The sequence below is a fragment of the Solanum dulcamara genome, chromosome 10 (assembly GCF_947179165.1).
Source record: "Solanum dulcamara chromosome 10, daSolDulc1.2, whole genome shotgun sequence".
Taxonomy (NCBI): Eukaryota; Viridiplantae; Streptophyta; class Magnoliopsida; order Solanales; family Solanaceae; genus Solanum; species Solanum dulcamara.
The window spans coordinates 6,830,548-6,851,396 of record NC_077246.1 but is presented as its reverse complement, the minus strand read 5'-3'; the positions used below and the strand labels follow the sequence as shown (position 1 = coordinate 6,851,396).

Below are 20,849 nucleotides of genomic sequence, written 5' to 3'. Positions count from 1 at the left end.
GTATCTGCATCAAAAAGGGACACAGAAGTAGGGGTGAGTACAATTCACATGTACTCAGTAGGTTTTAGCTGACTGAGTATAAGGAATTAATCAAACCTATGAAATAAACTAAGGAACGCTTCCACCTGCATATAGAAAAGTCCCACTTCGGCATCGGTGCCGCCAGTTTATATATATAGTGGCACGAATAAAGTATAATAACAACTCATAATCACAATTAATCAAATAATTCAAGCAGCACAAATGTCAATGCAATGCAATGCAATATGATGATGCAATGATGTGGTGGTACGGTGGAATCAAGACTGTCGCACAGCCTGTCGTATACACCTGCCGAGCTGTGCTACCAAGCAGGACCCATGGGGGTCTCGCAGACCATATACCTCAATCACAATATCTCATTATCCTTGCCACCTCCTCGTGGTCAAGAGATCACAATGCATCCACTACCCTGCCGGAAAACTGCCTCGGTCAGGGACTCAAGATACAAAGGTTAGGATCACAATGCATCCACTACCCTGCCGGAAAACTGCCTCGGTCAGGGACTCAAGATACAAAGGTTAGGATCACAATGCATCCACTACCCTGCCGGAAAACTGCCTCGGTCAGGGACTCAAGATACAAAGGTTGGGATCACAATGCATCCACTACCCTGCCGGAAAACTACCTCGGTCAGGGACTCAAGATACAAAGGTTTAAAGGTGTTTTATTTTCTTTCTCAAATAGAATTTCCATATTTCTCAACTTCCCATGTTTCATGATGTGATGAATGAGGATGAATGCATCAAAACACATATGCATGGAAGTAATAATCAACTCACATGTGGTATAATGTTCAAAGTTCTCAAAACTTAACCTACACATGATATTCACCCTCAATAAATAGTAACGGGAAGAACACACTTTCATTTAAATATTCACCCCTTTCTCAACAATATTTCAATACTCAAGTATGCTCAAAACCCCCAACTCAATCTCTCAGGCGGCATCACAAGTCAAATAATATACTCAAGCCTCTCTCTTAGGCAAATCATAATTCACATGCTCTCAAAGCAAATAAGATAACAAATAAGGCCCCCACACGGGCTATGTAATACAAATAAACCCCGTCACGGCAACACATTAATAAATAAGCCTCCACACGGACATCATAATATATATAACATTCTCAACTCATACTACAACCCCATCCCAAAGTCTATAACATATGAATGATTAATTACCCCATCTCAATCTCAAAGAAAGATAGCCAAACCTACCTCAATTGCCGAAACCGCACTCGAATACCTCCACCGGACAAGTAACTCTCGAATTCAGCGCTCGGAATGACAACCCACTATCAACAATGAAACATACACGTCACAAGGAGTCCAATGACACCCATATTGATAGGTTTCGGAACCGGGGGTAAAATGGTCCAAAAATTAACTATTTTCGAAAAGGGTCAAATCTGTAAATTTATTGAACAATCCCATTCTATTGGTAATAAGGAACTCATGGTTGAAAAACCCATAAAAATAGAGCTTAAAACGAGTTGGAAATCACAATTTTCCTTAAATTCGGATTAGGGAAGAAACAAGGATTTTTGGGGTTTGAAACTAAAATTTAAGAGTTAAAATCGTCAAAAACTTAATGAAAAAGGAAGGTTTTAGGTCAAAAATCACTTACCCATCACTTTGCCTCGAAAATCTCTTCTCAAATCACCTCAAGGAGTTCAAGAACTCAAACAAATGTTGAAAAATATTGAAATGAGAAGAAAGGGGCATTTTCTGCCCAAAAAGTTACTGTTCACGCGTGTTACTGTTCACGCGTGTTACTGTTCACGCGTGTTTTGTACAAATTTACGAAAATCACCCTCAAGGTCATTACAATATCCACCACTAAAAAGGATGTTCGTCCTCGAACATAAGATAAAATAAAGTACCTGGGGTCTCAAAAAGCTGAGGGTATCGAGCCTGCATATCAGACTCTAACTCCCAAGTCGCCTCCTCAGCAGGCCGATGCTGCCACTGCACCTTGACCGAAGCGACCTCCTTGGTCCTGAGTCTACGAAGCCGCCTATCTAGAATAACTGTCGGCTCCTCCTCATAAGTCAAATCCGGACTCAACTCTACCGCATCATAAGAAATCACATGAGACTCATCCGGTATGTACTTGCGAAGCATGGAAACATGAAACACCGGATGGACAGCTGACAATTTAGGGGGTAAGGCCAACTTATACGCCACTCCACCTACTCTCCTCAGGATTTCAAACGGGCCAACAAACCTTGGGCTAAGCTTGCCCTTCTTTCCGAACCTCATCACACCCTTCATGGGCGATATTTTAAGCCACACGCAATCACCCACCATGAACTCTAAGGGACGAACCCTCCTATCAGCATAACTCTTCTGACGACTCTGAGCTGTCAATAGTCGACCCTGAATCAAACGTACCCGCTCCACAGCATCCCTAAGTAAGTCAGTATCCAATGCATCAACCGCAACAGAATCAAACCATCCAATGGGTGATCGACACCTACGACCATACAATGCCTCAAATGGTGCCATTTGAATGCTGGAGTGATAACTGTTATTATAGGCAAACTCTGCTAAGGGCAAGTGTTGGTCCCATCGGGCACCAAAATCAATCACACAGGCCCTAAGCATATCCTCCAACACCTGAATAGTCCGTTCAGACTGACCATCGGTTTGGGGATGAAATGCTGAACTCATCTCTAGTCGCGTACCCAAACCACGCTGTAATGCCTTCCAAAAGTGAGAGGTGAACACTGAACCCCGATCCGATACAATAGAGATAGGCACCCCATGCAGCCTAACAATCTCACGAAGATAGATCCTAGCTAACTGATCCGCATTGTAGCTAGTCTTCACCGGAAGGAAATGGGCTGATTTGGTCAATCGATCCACAATCACCCAGACAGAGTCATACTTACCCAATGCCATGGGTAATCCAGACACGAAGTCCATAGTGATACGCTCCCATTTCCACTCAGGAATGGGCATCCTTTGCATAGGACCACCCGGTTTCTGATGCTCATACTTCACTTGTTGGCAATTTAGACACTTAGCCACAAAATCAATAATGTCTCTCTTCATGCCACACCACCAATAATGTTGTTTCAAGTCATGAAACATCTTTGCCACTCCCGGGTGAATCGAATACTTGGAACAATGAGCCTCCTCTAATATCATACGTACCCATTCACTAACCTTGGGCACACAAATGCGACCATTAATCCTCAAAACTCCTTCCTGATCAAGAGAGGCTGATTTTGCTTCACCACTCAACACTTTGTCTCGAATGGCCCTCAACTTTTCATCTTCAAACTGGTGTGTACGAATCTGGTCCATCAAAGTAGACCTAGCCTCCACAAATGCCAAAATACCATGATGTGTAGAAATATCCAGTCGGACCAACTGTCTAGCCAATGACTGAACCTCCAACGCCAAAGGCCTCTCCACAGCCTTAAGAAAGGCCAAACTACCCATGCTAGATGCTTTGCGACTCAGGGCATCTGCTACCACATTAGCTTTGCCCGGATGATAAAGTATGGTAATGTCATAGTCTTTCAATAACTCTAACCACCTACGCTGCCGCATGTTCAGATTCGGCTGAGAAAAGATATACTTAAGGCTACGGTGGTCAGTATAGACCTCGCAATGCACTCCATAGAGATGCCTCCACAACTTCAGAACAAACACCACTGCTGCTAACTCTAAGTCGTGGGTAGGATAGTTCTTCTCATGTACCTTCAACTGTCGAGAAGCATAAGCTATAACTCTACCTTTTTGCATCAATACACCACCCATGCCGACTCCCGAAGCATCACAAAACACAATAAATGCCACGCCCTCCTCGGGTAAGGCTAGAATAGGTGCTGAAGTCAATAATTCCTTGAGCTTTTGAAAGCTCGCCTCACACTCATCAGTCCACTGAAATGCCACGGTCTTTTGAGTTAGCCTAGTCAATGGGGCTGCAATAGAAGAGAATCCTTGAACAAACCGACGATAGTAGCCTGCCAACCCAATAAAACTCCGAATCTCGGTAACCAAAGTAGGCCTAACCCAATCACGAACCGCTGCAACTTTGGCTGGATCAACCATAATACCATCCTTGGTCACTATATGACCCAAGAATGTCACGGACTCAAGCCAAAACTCACATTTGGAGAATTTTGCATACAACTTCTCATCTCTCAATCTCTGAAGGACTGTCCTCAGGTGCCTAACATGATCCGCCTCATTCTTGGAATAAACCAAGATGTCATCAATAAACACAATCACAAACGAGTCCAAATAAGGTCGAAATACCCGGTTCATCAACTCCATAAAAGCAGCCGGGGCATTAGTCAACCCGAAGGACATAAACACAAACTCATAATGCCCATAACGAGTCCTGAATGCAGTCTTCGGGATGTCAGATTCCCGAACTCTCAACTGATGGTAACCCGACCTCAAATCAATCTTTGAGAACACCGATGCACCTTGAAGCTGGTCAAATAAATCATCAATGCGAGGGAGAGGATACTTGTTCTTGATAGTGACTTTGTTCAACTGTCGATAGTCAATACACATCCTCATAGTACCATCTTTCTTCTTCACAAATAAAACCGGTGCACCCCACGGTGATACACTAGGTCTAATAAACCATTTCTTCAATAAATCTTCCAATTGTTCTTTCAACTCTTTCAATTCTGCCGGAGCCATCCGATAAGGAGAAATAGAGATGGGTTTAGTGTCATGCTCCAAATCAATCACAAAATCGATATCACGATCAGGAGGAACTCCCGGCAAGTCTGTAGGAAATACATCCATAAACTCTCTCACCACCCTCGTAGTCTCTATATGAGATGACTCCGTGGTGAGATCACGTACATGAGCCAAATAAGACAAACAACCCTTATCCATCAAGCGACGAGCACGAATATAAGATATCACCCCCTTAGGATATGAACTCGGATTACCTTTCCATACCACGCTAGGTAAACCGGGATAAGCTAAGGTCACGGTCTTTGCATAACAATCTAATATAGCATGATAAGAAGATAACCAGTCCATACCCAGTATCACATCAAAATCAAGCATGTCTAATAAGATCAAGTCAACTCGGGTCTCTCTACCCAAACATATCACTGCACACTCCCTATATACTCTATCCACCACTAAAAGTTCACCTATCGGGGTAAAATTAGTAATGGGCACAGCAAGAAGATCACTCATATAATCAATACCACATCAAAATAAGTCAACACATAATAGTAAGTAGACCCTAGTTCAAATAATACTAACGTAAAATGATGGCAAACCAGAACAATACATGTAATAACCATATCAGAGGCCTCTGCCTCAAATTTACCTGGTATAGCATAGCATAATTAATGGTCACCCTTAGCCTGTGAACCACTACAACCACCACCTCGAGTACTCCATGAAGCACCTCAAACAACTAAAACTGGTGTATTGCAGACAACTTGTGATCCTAGCTGAATAGAAGAAGAATCACATATTTTCCCCTTATTCAAACTCACTATAACAAAATAACCCAAGTAAACTACTCCCAACTCATCATAGGAGGACCGATAGGTCTATGAGCAAGAACAGACCTCTATCACTTCTTAGCCATTCCCGCAATTATAAAGAGAAATAAGACATTCACTGTGCCTTCAAGATACCCGATTTTGAACAACCTGTCCTAACACTTGGTCAAAAAGATATAAGCCTTCTCAACAGTGATAACCTCAAACTTGGGAGACAATACCCTGACGAATCTCTCCAAATCTCTTTTGCTCCTAAGTAAACATAGCAATGCTAGAAGACATAGGTGGAACCACAAATCTCAAAGGAATCCAAAGTGGGCTAATTAGATATCTAAAATTTGAAATCTAACTGTCAAAGTTTAACCGACCATTTTCCATACTTTTTTTTTTTGCTCCACATCTTCATACTCATAATCAGGCTCGAATAGGCATCACTAAATCATCCTTAAGCAAGAGCCGATATTTCGAACCCGACAGTTACTTTTAATGCGGAAGGAATAGATCAGAGGTATATAACACTTGATATGAATAAATCGCACGAAGGGAGTAAAAAGAAAGAAATTCTCCTATTAAGTATCTTGTAGCCTCTCGAAGATAAGTACGGACGTCTACGTACCGATCCGCAAGACTCTACTAGACACCCTGCTCTTTAACTTATAAGACCGGTGAACCTAGTGCTCTGATACCAATTGTCACGACCCAAAAACTGAGGTCATGATGGCACACATCTCAAAACCCAATCTGATGTGTAACCCTAAAAATAACATTCATACAAGACTTCCAAAGAGGAAAGTGATTCCACGATTTAAATAAAAAGAAAAAAAAACAATGAAGAAATTATCCCAAAACCTGGTGTCATAAGTATAAAGAGCATCTAATACAAGGTTCGAATCTGAAGATACAACATAAGTCTCTGAATGATACAAAAGACTGAAAAATAAAGATAGACTAGTGACGATCCGAATTCTGGGACCTCACCACTAATCTGAGAATTACACAATCCGCTAGAATATTAACTGCCACGTGGGGTACCCCGACTAGTATCTGCATCAAAAAGGGACACAGAAGTAGGGGTGAGTACAATTCACATGTACTCAGTAGGTTTTAGCTGACTGAGTATAAGGAATTAATCAAACCTATGAAATAAACTAAGGAACGCTTCCACCTGCATATAGAAAAGTCCCACTTCGGCATCGGTGCCGCCAGTTTATATATATAGTGGCACGAATAAAGTATAATAACAACTCATAATCACAATTAATCAAATAATTCAAGCAGCACAAATGTCAATGCAATGCAATGCAATATGATGATGCAATGATGTGGTGGTACGGTGGAATCAAGACTGTCGCACAGCCTGTCGTATACACCTGCCGAGCTGTGCTACCAAGCAGGACCCATGGGGGTCTCGCAGACCATATACCTCAATCACAATATCTCATTATCCTTGCCACCTCCTCGTGGTCAAGAGATCACAATGCATCCACTACCCTGCCGGAAAACTGCCTCGGTCAGGGACTCAAGATACAAAGGTTAGGATCACAATGCATCCACTACCCTGCCGGAAAACTGCCTCGGTCAGGGACTCAAGATACAAAGGTTAGGATCACAATGCATCCACTACCCTGCCGGAAAACTGCCTCGGTCAGGGACTCAAGATACAAAGGTTGGGATCACAATGCATCCACTACCCTGCCGGAAAACTACCTCGGTCAGGGACTCAAGATACAAAGGTTTAAAGGTGTTTTATTTTCTTTCTCAAATAGAATTTCCATATTTCTCAACTTCCCATGTTTCATGATGTGATGAATGAGGATGAATGCATCAAAACACATATGCATGGAAGTAATAATCAACTCACATGTGGTATAATGTTCAAAGTTCTCAAAACTTAACCTACACATGATATTCACCCTCAATAAATAGTAACGGGAAGAACACACTTTCATTTAAATATTCACCCCTTTCTCAACAATATTTCAATACTCAAGTATGCTCAAAACCCCCAACTCAATCTCTCAGGCGGCATCACAAGTCAAATAATATACTCAAGCCTCTCTCTTAGGCAAATCATAATTCACATGCTCTCAAAGCAAATAAGATAACAAATAAGGCCCCCACACGGGCTATGTAATACAAATAAACCCCGTCACGGCAACACATTAATAAATAAGCCTCCACACGGACATCATAATATATATAACATTCTCAACTCATACTACAACCCCATCCCAAAGTCTATAACATATGAATGATTAATTACCCCATCTCAATCTCAAAGAAAGATAGCCAAACCTACCTCAATTGCCGAAACCGCACTCGAATACCTCCACCGGACAAGTAACTCTCGAATTCAGCGCTCGGAATGACAACCCACTATCAACAATGAAACATACACGTCACAAGGAGTCCAATGACACCCATATTGATAGGTTTCGGAACCGGGGGTAAAATGGTCCAAAAATTAACTATTTTCGAAAAGGGTCAAATCTGTAAATTTATTGAACAATCCCATTCTATTGGTAATAAGGAACTCATGGTTGAAAAACCCATAAAAATAGAGCTTAAAACGAGTTGGAAATCACAATTTTCCTTAAATTCGGATTAGGGAAGAAACAAGGATTTTTGGGGTTTGAAACTAAAATTTAAGAGTTAAAATCGTCAAAAACTTAATGAAAAAGGAAGGTTTTAGGTCAAAAATCACTTACCCATCACTTTGCCTCGAAAATCTCTTCTCAAATCACCTCAAGGAGTTCAAGAACTCAAACAAATGTTGAAAAATATTGAAATGAGAAGAAAGGGGCATTTTCTGCCCAAAAAGTTACTGTTCACGCGTGTTACTGTTCACGCGTGTTACTGTTCACGCGTGTTTTGTACAAATTTACGAAAATCACCCTCAAGGTCATTACAAGAATATTCTCTTTTCTTTGGAAGGCCTAAATTTGTTACACTAATATGCTGGTGTATCCTATCAAGAAATTCTTTATTACCAATATGGACTCTGTTTGTTTTTTTATTGCTGAATATGCATCAAATAATCTTTATTTGAAAAGCATCATATGTGATCTTTAACCTTTCTAATGTGGCTAGTTCTATACATTCGAACTTTAGCACTATCAGAAACAATAAAATTTTCCACCCGCGAATTAGTGGTAAATTTGTGCTATAGAATATGATTTTCCCACTTATTTCTCATAAATTTAATTCATTTTTCAAAATAGTATTAAATTTATAAGGACTCCTTTTAAGTTACACTAGCTAGTTTTGAGAACGTGCTTTGCACGTTTTGGCCTAACTCATGTATAGAAAATATTTGTAACATCAACTCAATTAACGCGAAATGCAATAAAATACACATATCATACAAAATGAAAAGCCTTAAACAAAGCAATATATTAATTAGAATAAGAAAGAATAACCAATAAATAAATAATCACACATAAGAATTATAAGATGATGAAATACAAGAGAGTGCAATGGACTAACATTTTATGTCCAATTATAAAGGGATAAACTGCATACATCAAAAGTTGTGAATAAATGCGAAATAATAATAGAGAAAAAAAGATACATTTACCTGATTTTATAGATGGATATAGTTGTGTTGACGAAATGGAACCAAAAAATTTGTTAATAAATTCACCTCCTATTAAAAACTTTACCTAAATCCCATAGTGAAAAAGTTCAATTACAACTTATCCCTCATTTTTCTTAAATTACCCGATTTCTCTGATTTTTGCCATATTTCTGATACATTTGTGGTTCTTCTGATACATCACGTTTTGGGGTGTAGAATAATTAATGTTGTTGAGTTATTTATGGATAGTAACATAATTTAAGTTAAGATTCCTTGTTTCAATCAATTACTTTGCTAAATAAGGGAAATAATCCATACAAAGAGTAACAGTTATGAGGGACATGAAAAAATTTAAAAACAGAGCATAACAGCGATGTATCAGATCTTGTATTGATATAGGTTTGGGGGTTAGATTCTTGACTAAATTTGTTGCAACGTCTATAAGGAAACTCTGTGTCAGAAGGAAGAAGGGTGGAGATGAAACTCTGTTTCTTTGAAAACAAAGGGTCTTTATTTGGTTAAGGTACTTTTAGGGAGGACATGTTGTTACTGTTTTTAGGCACAAGGTTTAATTTTGAGTCTTTATGACATGAGTTGATACATAACATCTAATACATTGATATAGGTTGTAAATGTATCAGAAGCAGTAAAGCTTGATACATGAGAATCTGATACATATACTTTTCTCGTATCTGATACATTAGAATAGCTGATACATAACCATTCGACATATTCAATAGATTAAGGGTTGATACATTGAAGATTGTTGTATTAGTTTTCAACTGAATTGTGGTTGATACATAACATCTGATACATTGATATAGGTTGTAGATGTATCAGAAGCAGTAAAGCTTGATACATATACTTTCTTCTTAAATTCGAATCTGATACATGAGAATAGCTGATACATAACCATTCGACATATTCGACAAATTAAGGGTTGATACATTGAAGATTGTTGTATTAGTTTTCAACTGAATTGTGGTTGATACATAACATCTGATACATTGATATAGGTTGTAGATGTATCAGAAACAGTAAAGCTTGATACATGAGAATCTGATACATATATACTTTCTTCTTAAATTCGAATCTGATACATGAGAATAGCTGATACATAACCATTCGACATATTCGACAGATTAAGGGTTGATACATTGAAGATTGTTGTATTAGTTTTCAACTGAATTGTGGTTGATACATAACATCTGATACATTGATATAGGTTGTAGATGTATCAGAAACAGTAAAGCTTGATACATGAGAATCTGATACATATATACTTTCCTCTTAAATTCGAATCTGATACATGAGAATAGTTGATACATAACCATTCGACATATTCGACATCCCCTCATCATGTATAATGATGTGTTCATCATCAATCTCAGATGTATCTGATCCAGAACCACCTAGGAGCTTGTTTATGGCTCCTTTTGCAATTTTTCTGAACCATTCATCCTCCGGTAGGGCACTAATTAGAAAGACATTTTCATTAATGAGGCTCATACAGAAAGAAGATGAAAAGCAGTAAGCTAGGTGAACGAGGTATACTTTTGTAGATCTATGCCCCTGGCAGAAAACGTCCTGACTGCACGAGAGAAATTATGTGAGTGATTGTAATCTCTAACTTGTGTGAGTGATTTTAGACGAGAAATTAGGGATATGCTTAGTAAATTTCTTAAATTTTTGGATCTTGAAAATGGAGAGAACGAGAGAAAATGATTTAGAGGAGAGAGAATGTTTTTTGAGTGATGTATCTGAAAGATGAAGGGAAAAATTAAAAATAAGGGATTTTGATAACTTTTTTAAAGGATTGGGACTTTTAGCAAATATAATAATAAAATGTGTGTAGTTTGGTAATTTACCCTTTTTTTAATTAATAGATGAAGAGTGAAGAATATAAGAAGTTAATTTATAGGAATATATTGGAAACTGAAATGAGAAGACATTTATTTCATAAGCCATAAAAGAGGAAATCAAATTAAATGAATATAAAAGAAATGACTGTTGGGAAGTCAATTGCTTTGCCTTCTCATCGACTATGGCTATACGGCTCCCATTTTTCTATTGATTTGTATTAACTTTTACGAAGAGTGTTAATTGCCTTCAAAAAAATATATTTAGCAGCAATTAAATTATTATTGTTAATTAATGAAAAAATAGCCTAAAATCTCTCCAATTTATATCTGAAATTCCAATTACACACTCCAATTATACGGGTGTTCTATCACCCCTGAACATTTTTTAAATTTATTTTATACACCCCTGAGTGCTGACTTTTCATGGGAGGTGAGAACACCTCCTCTAGGCGCATTACAGGAGGCTGATCCAAGTTGCCCAAAATTATATACACGTGTTACGGTTTGTAATCAGCTCCAATTTCTTATTTAGGGTCTTTAATTTTAATTTTATTTTTCTCTAAGTTCGTTAAAAATGGCAAATAGAAACTTGAATAAGCTTTGTATCGCTGAACAGAATGAGTTGATTGCACAGTTGGCGCAATAGATCTCCGAGATGAGAGTTAAGATACAGAAGAATCGAGATTTGTCAAACCTGTCTATCGCTGCCAACACGTCGGTTCCAAGCGAAGGAAGGCCTCTGCTCCATCTTCATTCACAAAATCCTCTAGAAAACATCCTGAATAATCCTCATGTCGTTCCAACTCAGAGATCACCAACCATCGATTTAACCACTTCTAACCCACATTACGCTAACTCATCATACCAAGCACCACCGCCCTCCCAAAAGCTAAATGCTAACAATTCTCAGACATTCTGCCTATTTCAAGGATCAAACGTCAACAACTCCCAGACTTTCCCTCCCTTTCAATGCCCAGATGCCAACAATTCTCAAACATTCCGTCCCATGTACCAGACTCTTTATCGAAACGCTCAAAACCCACCTACCACTCAACCCATACCTTTAAAAACCACTTTCTATACTCCAACACTACCAGAATCATATCCTCCTTACACTACATATTCCGAGCCTGATCACAATAAGGAGAAGGAGAATGAGTGGAGGACCAAAGAGGAAATGACTAAGCAGAGTATGAAAGAGGAAATTGTAAAAGCTATGAAAGAGTTTCACTATACTCCGGATGTTGTTAGGTTGAATTATGAAGATCTGGGTATCCATCCAGATCGAGACCTTCCGGAAGGGTTCAAAGTACCGAAATTTAAAACTTTCGGAGGAATCGGAAATCCTTTGGCTCATTTGAGAGCATATTGTGATCAAATTGTAGAAGTTAGGAAGAACGGGGCTTTATTAATGTGGCTCTTTAGCTGAAGCTTAAGCGGAGAGGCCTTGGAATGGTTTACTTCTCAAGAAATGAAACAGTGGCCAAGTTGGAATGTTTTGGCTAAAGATTTCATCGAAAAAATTGCTTAAAATGTGGAGATCGTTCTTGATTGTTACTCTTTGGATAAAATCAAACAGAAGTCTACTGAAAGCTATCAAGAGTATGCCTACCATTGGAGAAAAGAGGTTGCCAGAGTTCAACCTCCCATGACTGAAAAAGAGATTATCGAAGTCTTTGTACGCATTCAAGAGCTTGAGATCAAATGGGAGATTAATGAAGAAATTTTTTATTTTTGGTGGGATAATTGGCCTAGTCATGGCCCTTTGGCCAACAAAGTACAGTTTTCGAAGAAACCAGGGAGTATCACTGTAAATAACTTCACTCTAGGCCAACAATGGAATATTGACAAACTTAGCATGACTCTTTCAGACAATATTGTTCGGGAAATTTCTCAAATTGACATTGGTAACAGAAACAACAAGGACATATGCATAGGGTCTCCAAGTACTTCTGGAGAGCTTACTTGCAACACTGCTTGGAATATTCTAAGGCAGAAAAAGACTAAAGATCTTCTATTCAGGCAAATTTGGGGGATGAACATTCCTTTTAAGATTTCTTTCTTTATATGGAGAATTCTTAAAAGGAAATTATCCGTGGATGATATTGTGAAAGGACTTGGTATAAGAGTGGATACTTTATGCTCTTGTTGCAGAACTTCTAGGCCCTAGACCTTAGACCATTTGTTTATAACAAGTGATCTTGTTGTTAAGGTCTGGAATTACATGACCAGACCATTGGGAATCCTTTCCAATGCCAACTCCATACAAGGGGCTTTTGATTGCTGGTAGCAAACGATTGCTAAGAATGAAGTTCACAAATTTATTCTACATGTCACTCCTTTCTTCATCCTATGGGAGATCTATAAAAGCAAAAATGCTAAAAGGTATGATCAAAAGAATATATCTGTATATAGAATTACAAATCAAATTTTGTTTAATGTGCAGGTAGCCATCTCAAAAGAGTTCTGTAAGATGAAAACTATGTGGGACTGGACAACGATGTGCAGAATAGCTGAAGGGTACGAGCCTAGGATCAACAGCATAATAATTAAGTGGGAAAGACCAAATGACGACAACTGGAAACTCAATACTGATGGAAGCTTCATGGAACGACCGAAGTTAGCGGGGATTGGAGGGATTGTTAGGAAAGGAAATGGTAATATGGTCTTTGCTTTTGCAAACCCAATCCAATTCTTAACTAACAATTCGTGTGAATTAGAGGTTGCTCTACATGAAATTAATTGGTGTATAGGCAAAATCAATGCACTAATGACTTTAGAGATGGATAACTTGTTAGCGGTTAATATGATCAATGGGTTCACAAAACCTACTTGGAAACTCAAGAAATTTTTTGAGAAGATCAAAAGGAAGATTCAGGGCAATCGAATTGATGTCAAACATTGCTTCCGAGAAGCAAACTCAGTTGCAGATGTCCCTGCAAAATTTTCTACAACTAGAAAAAGGGAAGAAATTTACACTCGAGAAGTTGATTTGCGAGAGTCTTGTAAAGGTCCTTTGAGATTGGACAAGCTTCAACTAGCCTCCTTTAGATTCAAAAAGGAAAAACATCCTGGATGGTGCTTTAATCCACCATGACTACTGAGAGGGTCAAATTTTTAAAAGAACAGTACCTTACCTCTCAGGAATAATCAATTGATAATTTTATCTTCTGCGTAGTTTTTTTTTGGTGTCACTCTGGGAGGTTTTGGTTTTATGTCCCCCCCTCTTTTGTACTTTTCCTAATGAAATGAGGTAGGGGTCAATGCCAAACCCCTTATTATAAAAAAATCATTATATTGTTGTTAAATTATTATAGCTTCATTCTACTTTAACCGTCATTATTCTTTGATTAAGTTTGTTGTCAAGATATTATAAGAAGAAATGCATAATTCAATCTCTAAATAGTTATTCCTTTCAACATATTTAAGAATTTTGTAATCAAACTAAAAACTAGAGGACAGAAAACATAATGTTTCCATCATTTAAATTATTTATGCAATTACATTTTTGAGTTTAATCAACTTCACATATTTGGGAATATGACATCTAAAAATGACGGATTTAAAATCACTCTAATCCACTTATAATTAAATTGATTATTGTAAAATCAGGAAAACAATATAGTTAAAAGAACCTATTTATGGAACTTATTTTCTTTCTTATCCTCCATAATGGTGATGTTGATGCCTTTCACTCAATTGAAAGTATGAGCCAAAGCCGTCATGACATGAGCTTGGTCTGAAATTATTTGTGTAGTTGAAGGGTTTTGTCCCAAAACAATGCAATAACCATCATCATAATTCTCCATTCCATGTGCCATGAGTTGCCATACTAAGCTTCCTGCCATGGTTCCACCTTCTTTTGCCAAATTGTACACATTTCTATATACACTACTCATGAATGTGTCTCTTGATCCTTGACCTCTACTAGACTTTCCAAATTCAGCAAGCACTAGAGGTTTCTTTAATATGCTTCTTGCATCTTCCCAATGCCTTGTTATCCACTTTTCCATCCACACCAATTGTGCATCATCGCTTTGTCCAGACACCCTATATATATAACGATATAAAGAAATGTTTAGACCTATAAAGTAAATCTCTATAATAAGTGACTTTGGTAATTCAAATATATTATAATGGAAATTTACCATTGGTCAGTGTATGCATGAATAGTGGCAAAATCAATCTCATTAATAAGATGGTTACTTATGAAATCTGTTCCAACTTGATAACCAGGATTAACAGACTTCCTTTCAGGAATTGAGTCACCATAAAATCCCTCCATTCCAACCTCCAACAAGTGTTTGTTGTCTAGTGACTTCACAAAACTTGCCATTTCTTGAACCCAAGCCTATAACAATATTAGTAAGAAATCATATTTCAACATTCAATTAATTTAGAAATGAATTAAATTGCATTATTAATAGAGGCTCACATTAACAGTTTTTCCTGAATAGTCAGCTTGGTCCCGTGGCTCATTCATAAGTTCCCATGCCATAATTGTTGGATCATCTCTGTAAGCAACTCTAGTAATGCTATTCAATCTTGTAACCACTTTCTGTAATACAATTTCATAGATTTATTAACCATCATACTAGGGGGTAATGATTATAAAATTGAGGGGACTCTGAATAAAATGCGTCAAGTTTAGATATTACCCACATACCTCAATGTGGTTCTTGAAGTACTTTTTGAGCATAGGATGAGTATAGAACTCGTCGTCGTTACTAATCTGAGCTCCTGCATTTCGTGCCCACCAAACATATTCAGCTTTTCCTCCAAAGTCGTTCCATTGATTTACAAAGCTCAATATTAATCGAACACCATATTTCTTAGCTTCAGAGATCACAAAATCCAAACCCTAAATTTTGAAACAATATAACAAGTATCTAATTAAGGTCACATGCATTACAACACGATATATAATGTTACTATAATTAACATAAACCTTTACCTGAAAAACACGTTCATCATAAACACCGGGTGATATTTGTAATGCTCTATCACCTCCATCACTGAAAGCCCACGTACGACAAACAGAAAGACCAGCAGCAGAAGCATCTTTAAGAACCTCAGTGACTTTGTACCTTTCAGAAGGCTCAGCAGCAACATGCATCAACCAATAAGAGTTGAAACCATTGAATAGAAAAGGGGATCCATTGATTTCAAAATGGGAATCCTTAACTCCTATAAACCCGGAATTCGCTTCACATGCCAGAGCTAAGAACAAGAGAAAGAGCCCAGAAATGCAACTCCTTCTTGTATAAGACATTTTGTATAGTGAATTATACAAGATATATGTGTGATGGTCACCTATTGTGGGGTTTTATAGTGAGTTGAAGATAAGGAAATTTACTAAAAATAGTAAAACTTGCAGGAACTATATAACACTTTTTAGTGGATATAATTGATTATTGAGATTTGATGAAAATATTTTCATTCTTAAAAAGTATCATGGGATGTTGATAGAAGAATTATGGCAGTTATTTGGTTAAGATAGAAAGAGAGGTCTGTTGAAAGAATTGTATGGAAACATTAATTGGTTGATTTTTAAGGTTGGATCACTGCTAGAATTGATGATGATGAAATAATATGGAAACGTGTACTCAAGTAAAGGCAGTTTGAAAAAGTTAGTTAGTATTAGAACTATACTTGTCTAATGAAAATATACAAAGAACTCTTCCATATAAATTTTAATCTCCATCTGGATGTGTCATGTGTATATTTTAAGTTGTTCGATCGAGTAATTAAAACATTTGAAAGTCAGATCATTTGGTATATTGGGTTTCGGTATTCAGGAGTCCTACATTTTTTAATATTTTATTGCAAGACATTGAATAGTTGTAGTAATAATAGTGGTAATAATAGTAATAATAATAGTAGTAATATTAATAGTAGTAATTGTAGTAGTAGTAATAATAGTAGTGGTGGTACCCTAATTAATAATAATAATAATTATTATTATTAATAATAGTAGTAGTAATAATAACAATAATATAATAAAGTACTATTACTAATAATATAATAATATAAAATTAAAAAAATTAAAGAGACATGACAAGATCATAACTTAATTTGGGGTGATTTTTTTTGAGGAATTAAGATCTTTTGGCCACTTACAAAATGAATTGAAGAAAATGACATTTTTAGATTTTTTATGTGTAAAAATAAAAAATTTGTAAAAAGGCCATGCAACTAGAAAGAAAAAAAGAATTTTCAAAAATAGCAAAGATTTGAAACATAATTAGGCTTCTTAGCTGCAATTTGTCTAATTTTGTTTCATAGCTATAGTTCCAATTTCTATGGCAATTTTCCTTTGTATATCTCATTACATTATACAAATTGGGCTTTCAAAGAAATTGTATCTATAAATACAAATTTGCTTTAGAGATTTGTATATGAGCTCCTTAATTCGCTTTGTATACAAATATCAACCTTTAGAGATTTTGTATGAATTCCCACAGATTTGTATATGAGCCTCGAAATATACAAATACAAAAAAATATAAATTTGCTTTAGAAATTTGTGTATGAGCCCCGAAATATACAAAATATAAAAGAAAATACAAATTTACTTTAAAAATTTGTATATGAGCCTCTAAATTCTCTTCCAAATTTGTATATGAGCCCAAAATTTGTATAATAACAAATTTCATTAAACTATCACCGCAATTCATAATTATGTGAAACTATAGTTATATTAAATAATACACTAGTAATATTTTCCAATACGCATATTTTTTCAAAAAATAATTGTAAATGGCCTACAATTTACAAAAACTCAAGTTGTATTACGGTGCGTTTGGTATGAAGCAAAAAAAAATTCACATAAAATAATTTTAAAAAAATATTTTATTAGAAAAATAAATAAATTCTTTACTTATTTTCTGGTGTAAATAAGTAAGCAACGTATATTGTCCAAAAACTTTTATATAAAAAGATTATGAGGGTTGGGGATAGGAGTGTGGTGATGGGGTTGGGTTAGGAGAGATTGAGAGTGGGGATAGAGGTGGAGTGTGTTGTTAAGAAATTTACTTTTTTGGAGAAAATGTTTTTCAAAAAGTATGACTAATCAAAAATAAAAGATATTTTTTTAAAAATATATTTTTCTCTATACCACACTCACCCTTGAAAAACTCTCCCATATTTGGGATCTTTTTTCCCTCCAAATCCAATCACTTAGCTTTCGCCTCATGAGGAGTTAAAAGAGGTTGATATTGTCCCCTGTCTTGTTAATTAAAAAATCAAAGGCATTACAAGATTAGAAGGAGGGCATAAGTAGAGCTATCGAAATGGATTTGGCCCGTGAGGCCGGTCCAATTCAATCTTTGAATTAAATAGGATTGGGCTAAAAAATTTCAGTCTATTTAAGAATGAGACTTTTTAACCCAGCCTCATTTGGCCCGCAGGCCTCATTGACTCAATCCGTGAGTTTCAGAGGTCAGCTCATGGGTTGTGAATTTTAAAAATATTTATTATATATATTTTAAGTAGTATTTTATTTTGCTAAATCTTCACCAACTAGACAATTGAAGTTATTATAACTATAAATCTTTGACCTCTTTTACTTTTGTATTTATACCTAATTTCTTGTTTCTCCTTTCTTTTTCTAGTTTATGAAAAAATGATCATGTAATGTATGTTGTTACAATGAATCTTATGATTGTTGACTGTTGTATCTTGTTTATTCTATTGTTTTGTAAGTATTCCACTAAAGTGTGCGGAACTCATGAACATGTGAATTTTTGAAGTATTGGCGTTGTGTTGATCAATGTTCGATAGTATTTCTAAGAGGTCAATGCTGTCCATCTTTTGATTAAAGGGTCGACCCGTTCCAATCTGTAGCCCGCTTAAGGCCGGATTGAACCACTATTTTATAGGTCATTTAGTTAAAATAGCATAGTTCCTAAGTACTAGGTTTTGTGGCATAGCATAGTTCCTAAGTAGTAGGTTTTGTGGCATAGTATAGTTCCTAAGTACTAGGTTTTGACAGCTCTAAGCATAAGCTATACCTCAAAACCTATTACTTAGGAACTATACTATGCCACAAAAACATGTTAGAGTGTTAGTTAAAAGAAATTATTAACAAAGCACCAAGTTAGACCAAACAAGGCAACCTGAAAGTTCACTGAAATTGTTAGTTGTGAATTGGGTAAGTTTAGCAAAAGCCATGATCATCTGACCATTTCTCTTTCTAACAATCCCTTATGCTCCTGCTTTAAAAGAGTTTAATAAACAACTTCCATCCGTGTCTGAAATAAATGAATTAGTGAGTTTAAGCCTGTGGTTCAGATTTTAATCATGTAGGATTTAGATAATGAACCAAACGCATCACGGCAATGTCACAAATAAGTCTAATTATTAACAGATGACATAACTAAATTATTTTTGAAAAGTTGCAACGCTTTTCAGAAGTTGCTTGCAAGTCATCTGCTTGGTTGCACAATATAATGTATTTATAACAAAAAAGAGATTCTAAATCCATCATTTAAAAATACAATTAGTTCAGTGCAAAGAAATTTTAAAGATTGTAGCTATAAAATTTAAATTCTAGATTCGCCTCATATGTATATAACATTCTAAGTTGAGAACACTAGAATTCACTTCAACCCCAGAACTCGCCCTAAATCCGTCCCTGCAAATAGTCATCTATTCCCACTGGACCATTTATGGTGAAATCACGCTGCTGCAAACTATTATCAGTGCAAATGTAGTAATTCCCAAATGGACTGCCAGCAGAAGAAGAACCATATTGAAGTACATTTTTCCACATATCAGCCCTGCTATCCCACCTTTTATCTGTATCAAATAGCCCTTCTTTTAATTGGATTACATCTCTCAAATCCTGATAATCACTATTTTCTTGTACTATATTGCTAGTATATTTTGGCGTTGATTCATGAAAGCCGCTCCCATCAAACATCCTTATTTGGGCATCCTGGTGCACTAAGTTATGATCAGGGTACATGGAAGAGCTGGACCATAATAGTGTATTGTCCGTACTCTTACCTTGTATCCTTATTTTTTCATCTAAAACAGAGGTACTCTGTTCCACTGCTGAAGGTACCCTGTTTTTCTTCTGACATTGTCTGATGTGACGTTTATTGTGTTGGATTTGAGGACCATTCTTCGCGAATGAAGTAGTACTTGAGGATGCTGATTTAGTCTCGTCTATGTTATTACCAGACGAGTCCAGGTATCCGACGAACAGATGCGGGAAATTAAGTCGCGCATCTGTTCCTCTGAGCCTAAAGGCCTCGACATCATAAGCAAAAGCAGCTTCCTCAGCATTGCCAAACGTGCCTAACCAAAGTCTAGTTCTTTTACGAGGAAGGCGAATCTCTGCTACCCATTTCCCCCAGTGGCGTTGTCTCACTCCCCTGTACCGTTTAGGGACAGGGGAGGAGACAGTGCCATAAACATTCATCATTGTCGTTGTCGTCGTCCCATTGTCAGTGGTTCGACACTGATTAAAGCAACTTTGAGGTGCAAAAGAAATCATAGTTTGATTTTGAACAAGTGATTGCCAATTAAGGTGACAATTACTTATTGATGGAGGATCATCAAGAGAAAAAGGAAAACGAAATCTTGAACTATTATGAGGAGTATAAGAAAACCGTAGTTCATAGCCACGTGCTTTAATCCTTTGAGCTACATGCCCCAACCCGTCTCCACTTGATCCAACGTTACTGTGTTCTGATGATGGGCTCATTTTGGGCTTTTTCAGAGGTCTATATATTGACATAATGGATTGAACACTGTCAATTGATTCGACATATTCCATTTTTCTTGAAGTATGTATGAATGAAAATTTGAAAAAAATAATGTAATAGTACTAATTGTATGACAAACATCAACATGAAGTGGGAAGA

General features: G+C 36.8%; 2 protein-coding genes across 2 annotated transcripts; both read right to left on the bottom strand.

Moving 5' to 3' along the window:
• Positions 1-14,670: 14,670 nt before the first annotated feature.
• On the bottom strand, positions 14,671-16,250 carry LOC129871402 (mannan endo-1,4-beta-mannosidase 1-like). Its single transcript, XM_055946312.1, has 5 exons — positions 15,933-16,250; positions 15,645-15,839; positions 15,414-15,536; positions 15,127-15,329; positions 14,671-15,028 (listed from the first exon to the last, which is right to left on the bottom strand). Exons 1-5 carry the CDS (start codon positions 16,248-16,250, stop codon positions 14,674-14,676), a joined length of 1,194 nt encoding a protein of 397 aa, XP_055802287.1. The 3' UTR covers positions 14,671-14,673.
• Positions 16,251-19,421: 3,171 nt separating this feature from the next.
• Positions 19,422-20,849, bottom strand: LOC129870900 (ethylene-responsive transcription factor ERF086-like). Its single transcript, XM_055945777.1, has one exon. It carries the CDS (start codon positions 20,759-20,761, stop codon positions 19,601-19,603), a length of 1,161 nt encoding a protein of 386 aa, XP_055801752.1. The 5' UTR covers positions 20,762-20,849; the 3' UTR covers positions 19,422-19,600.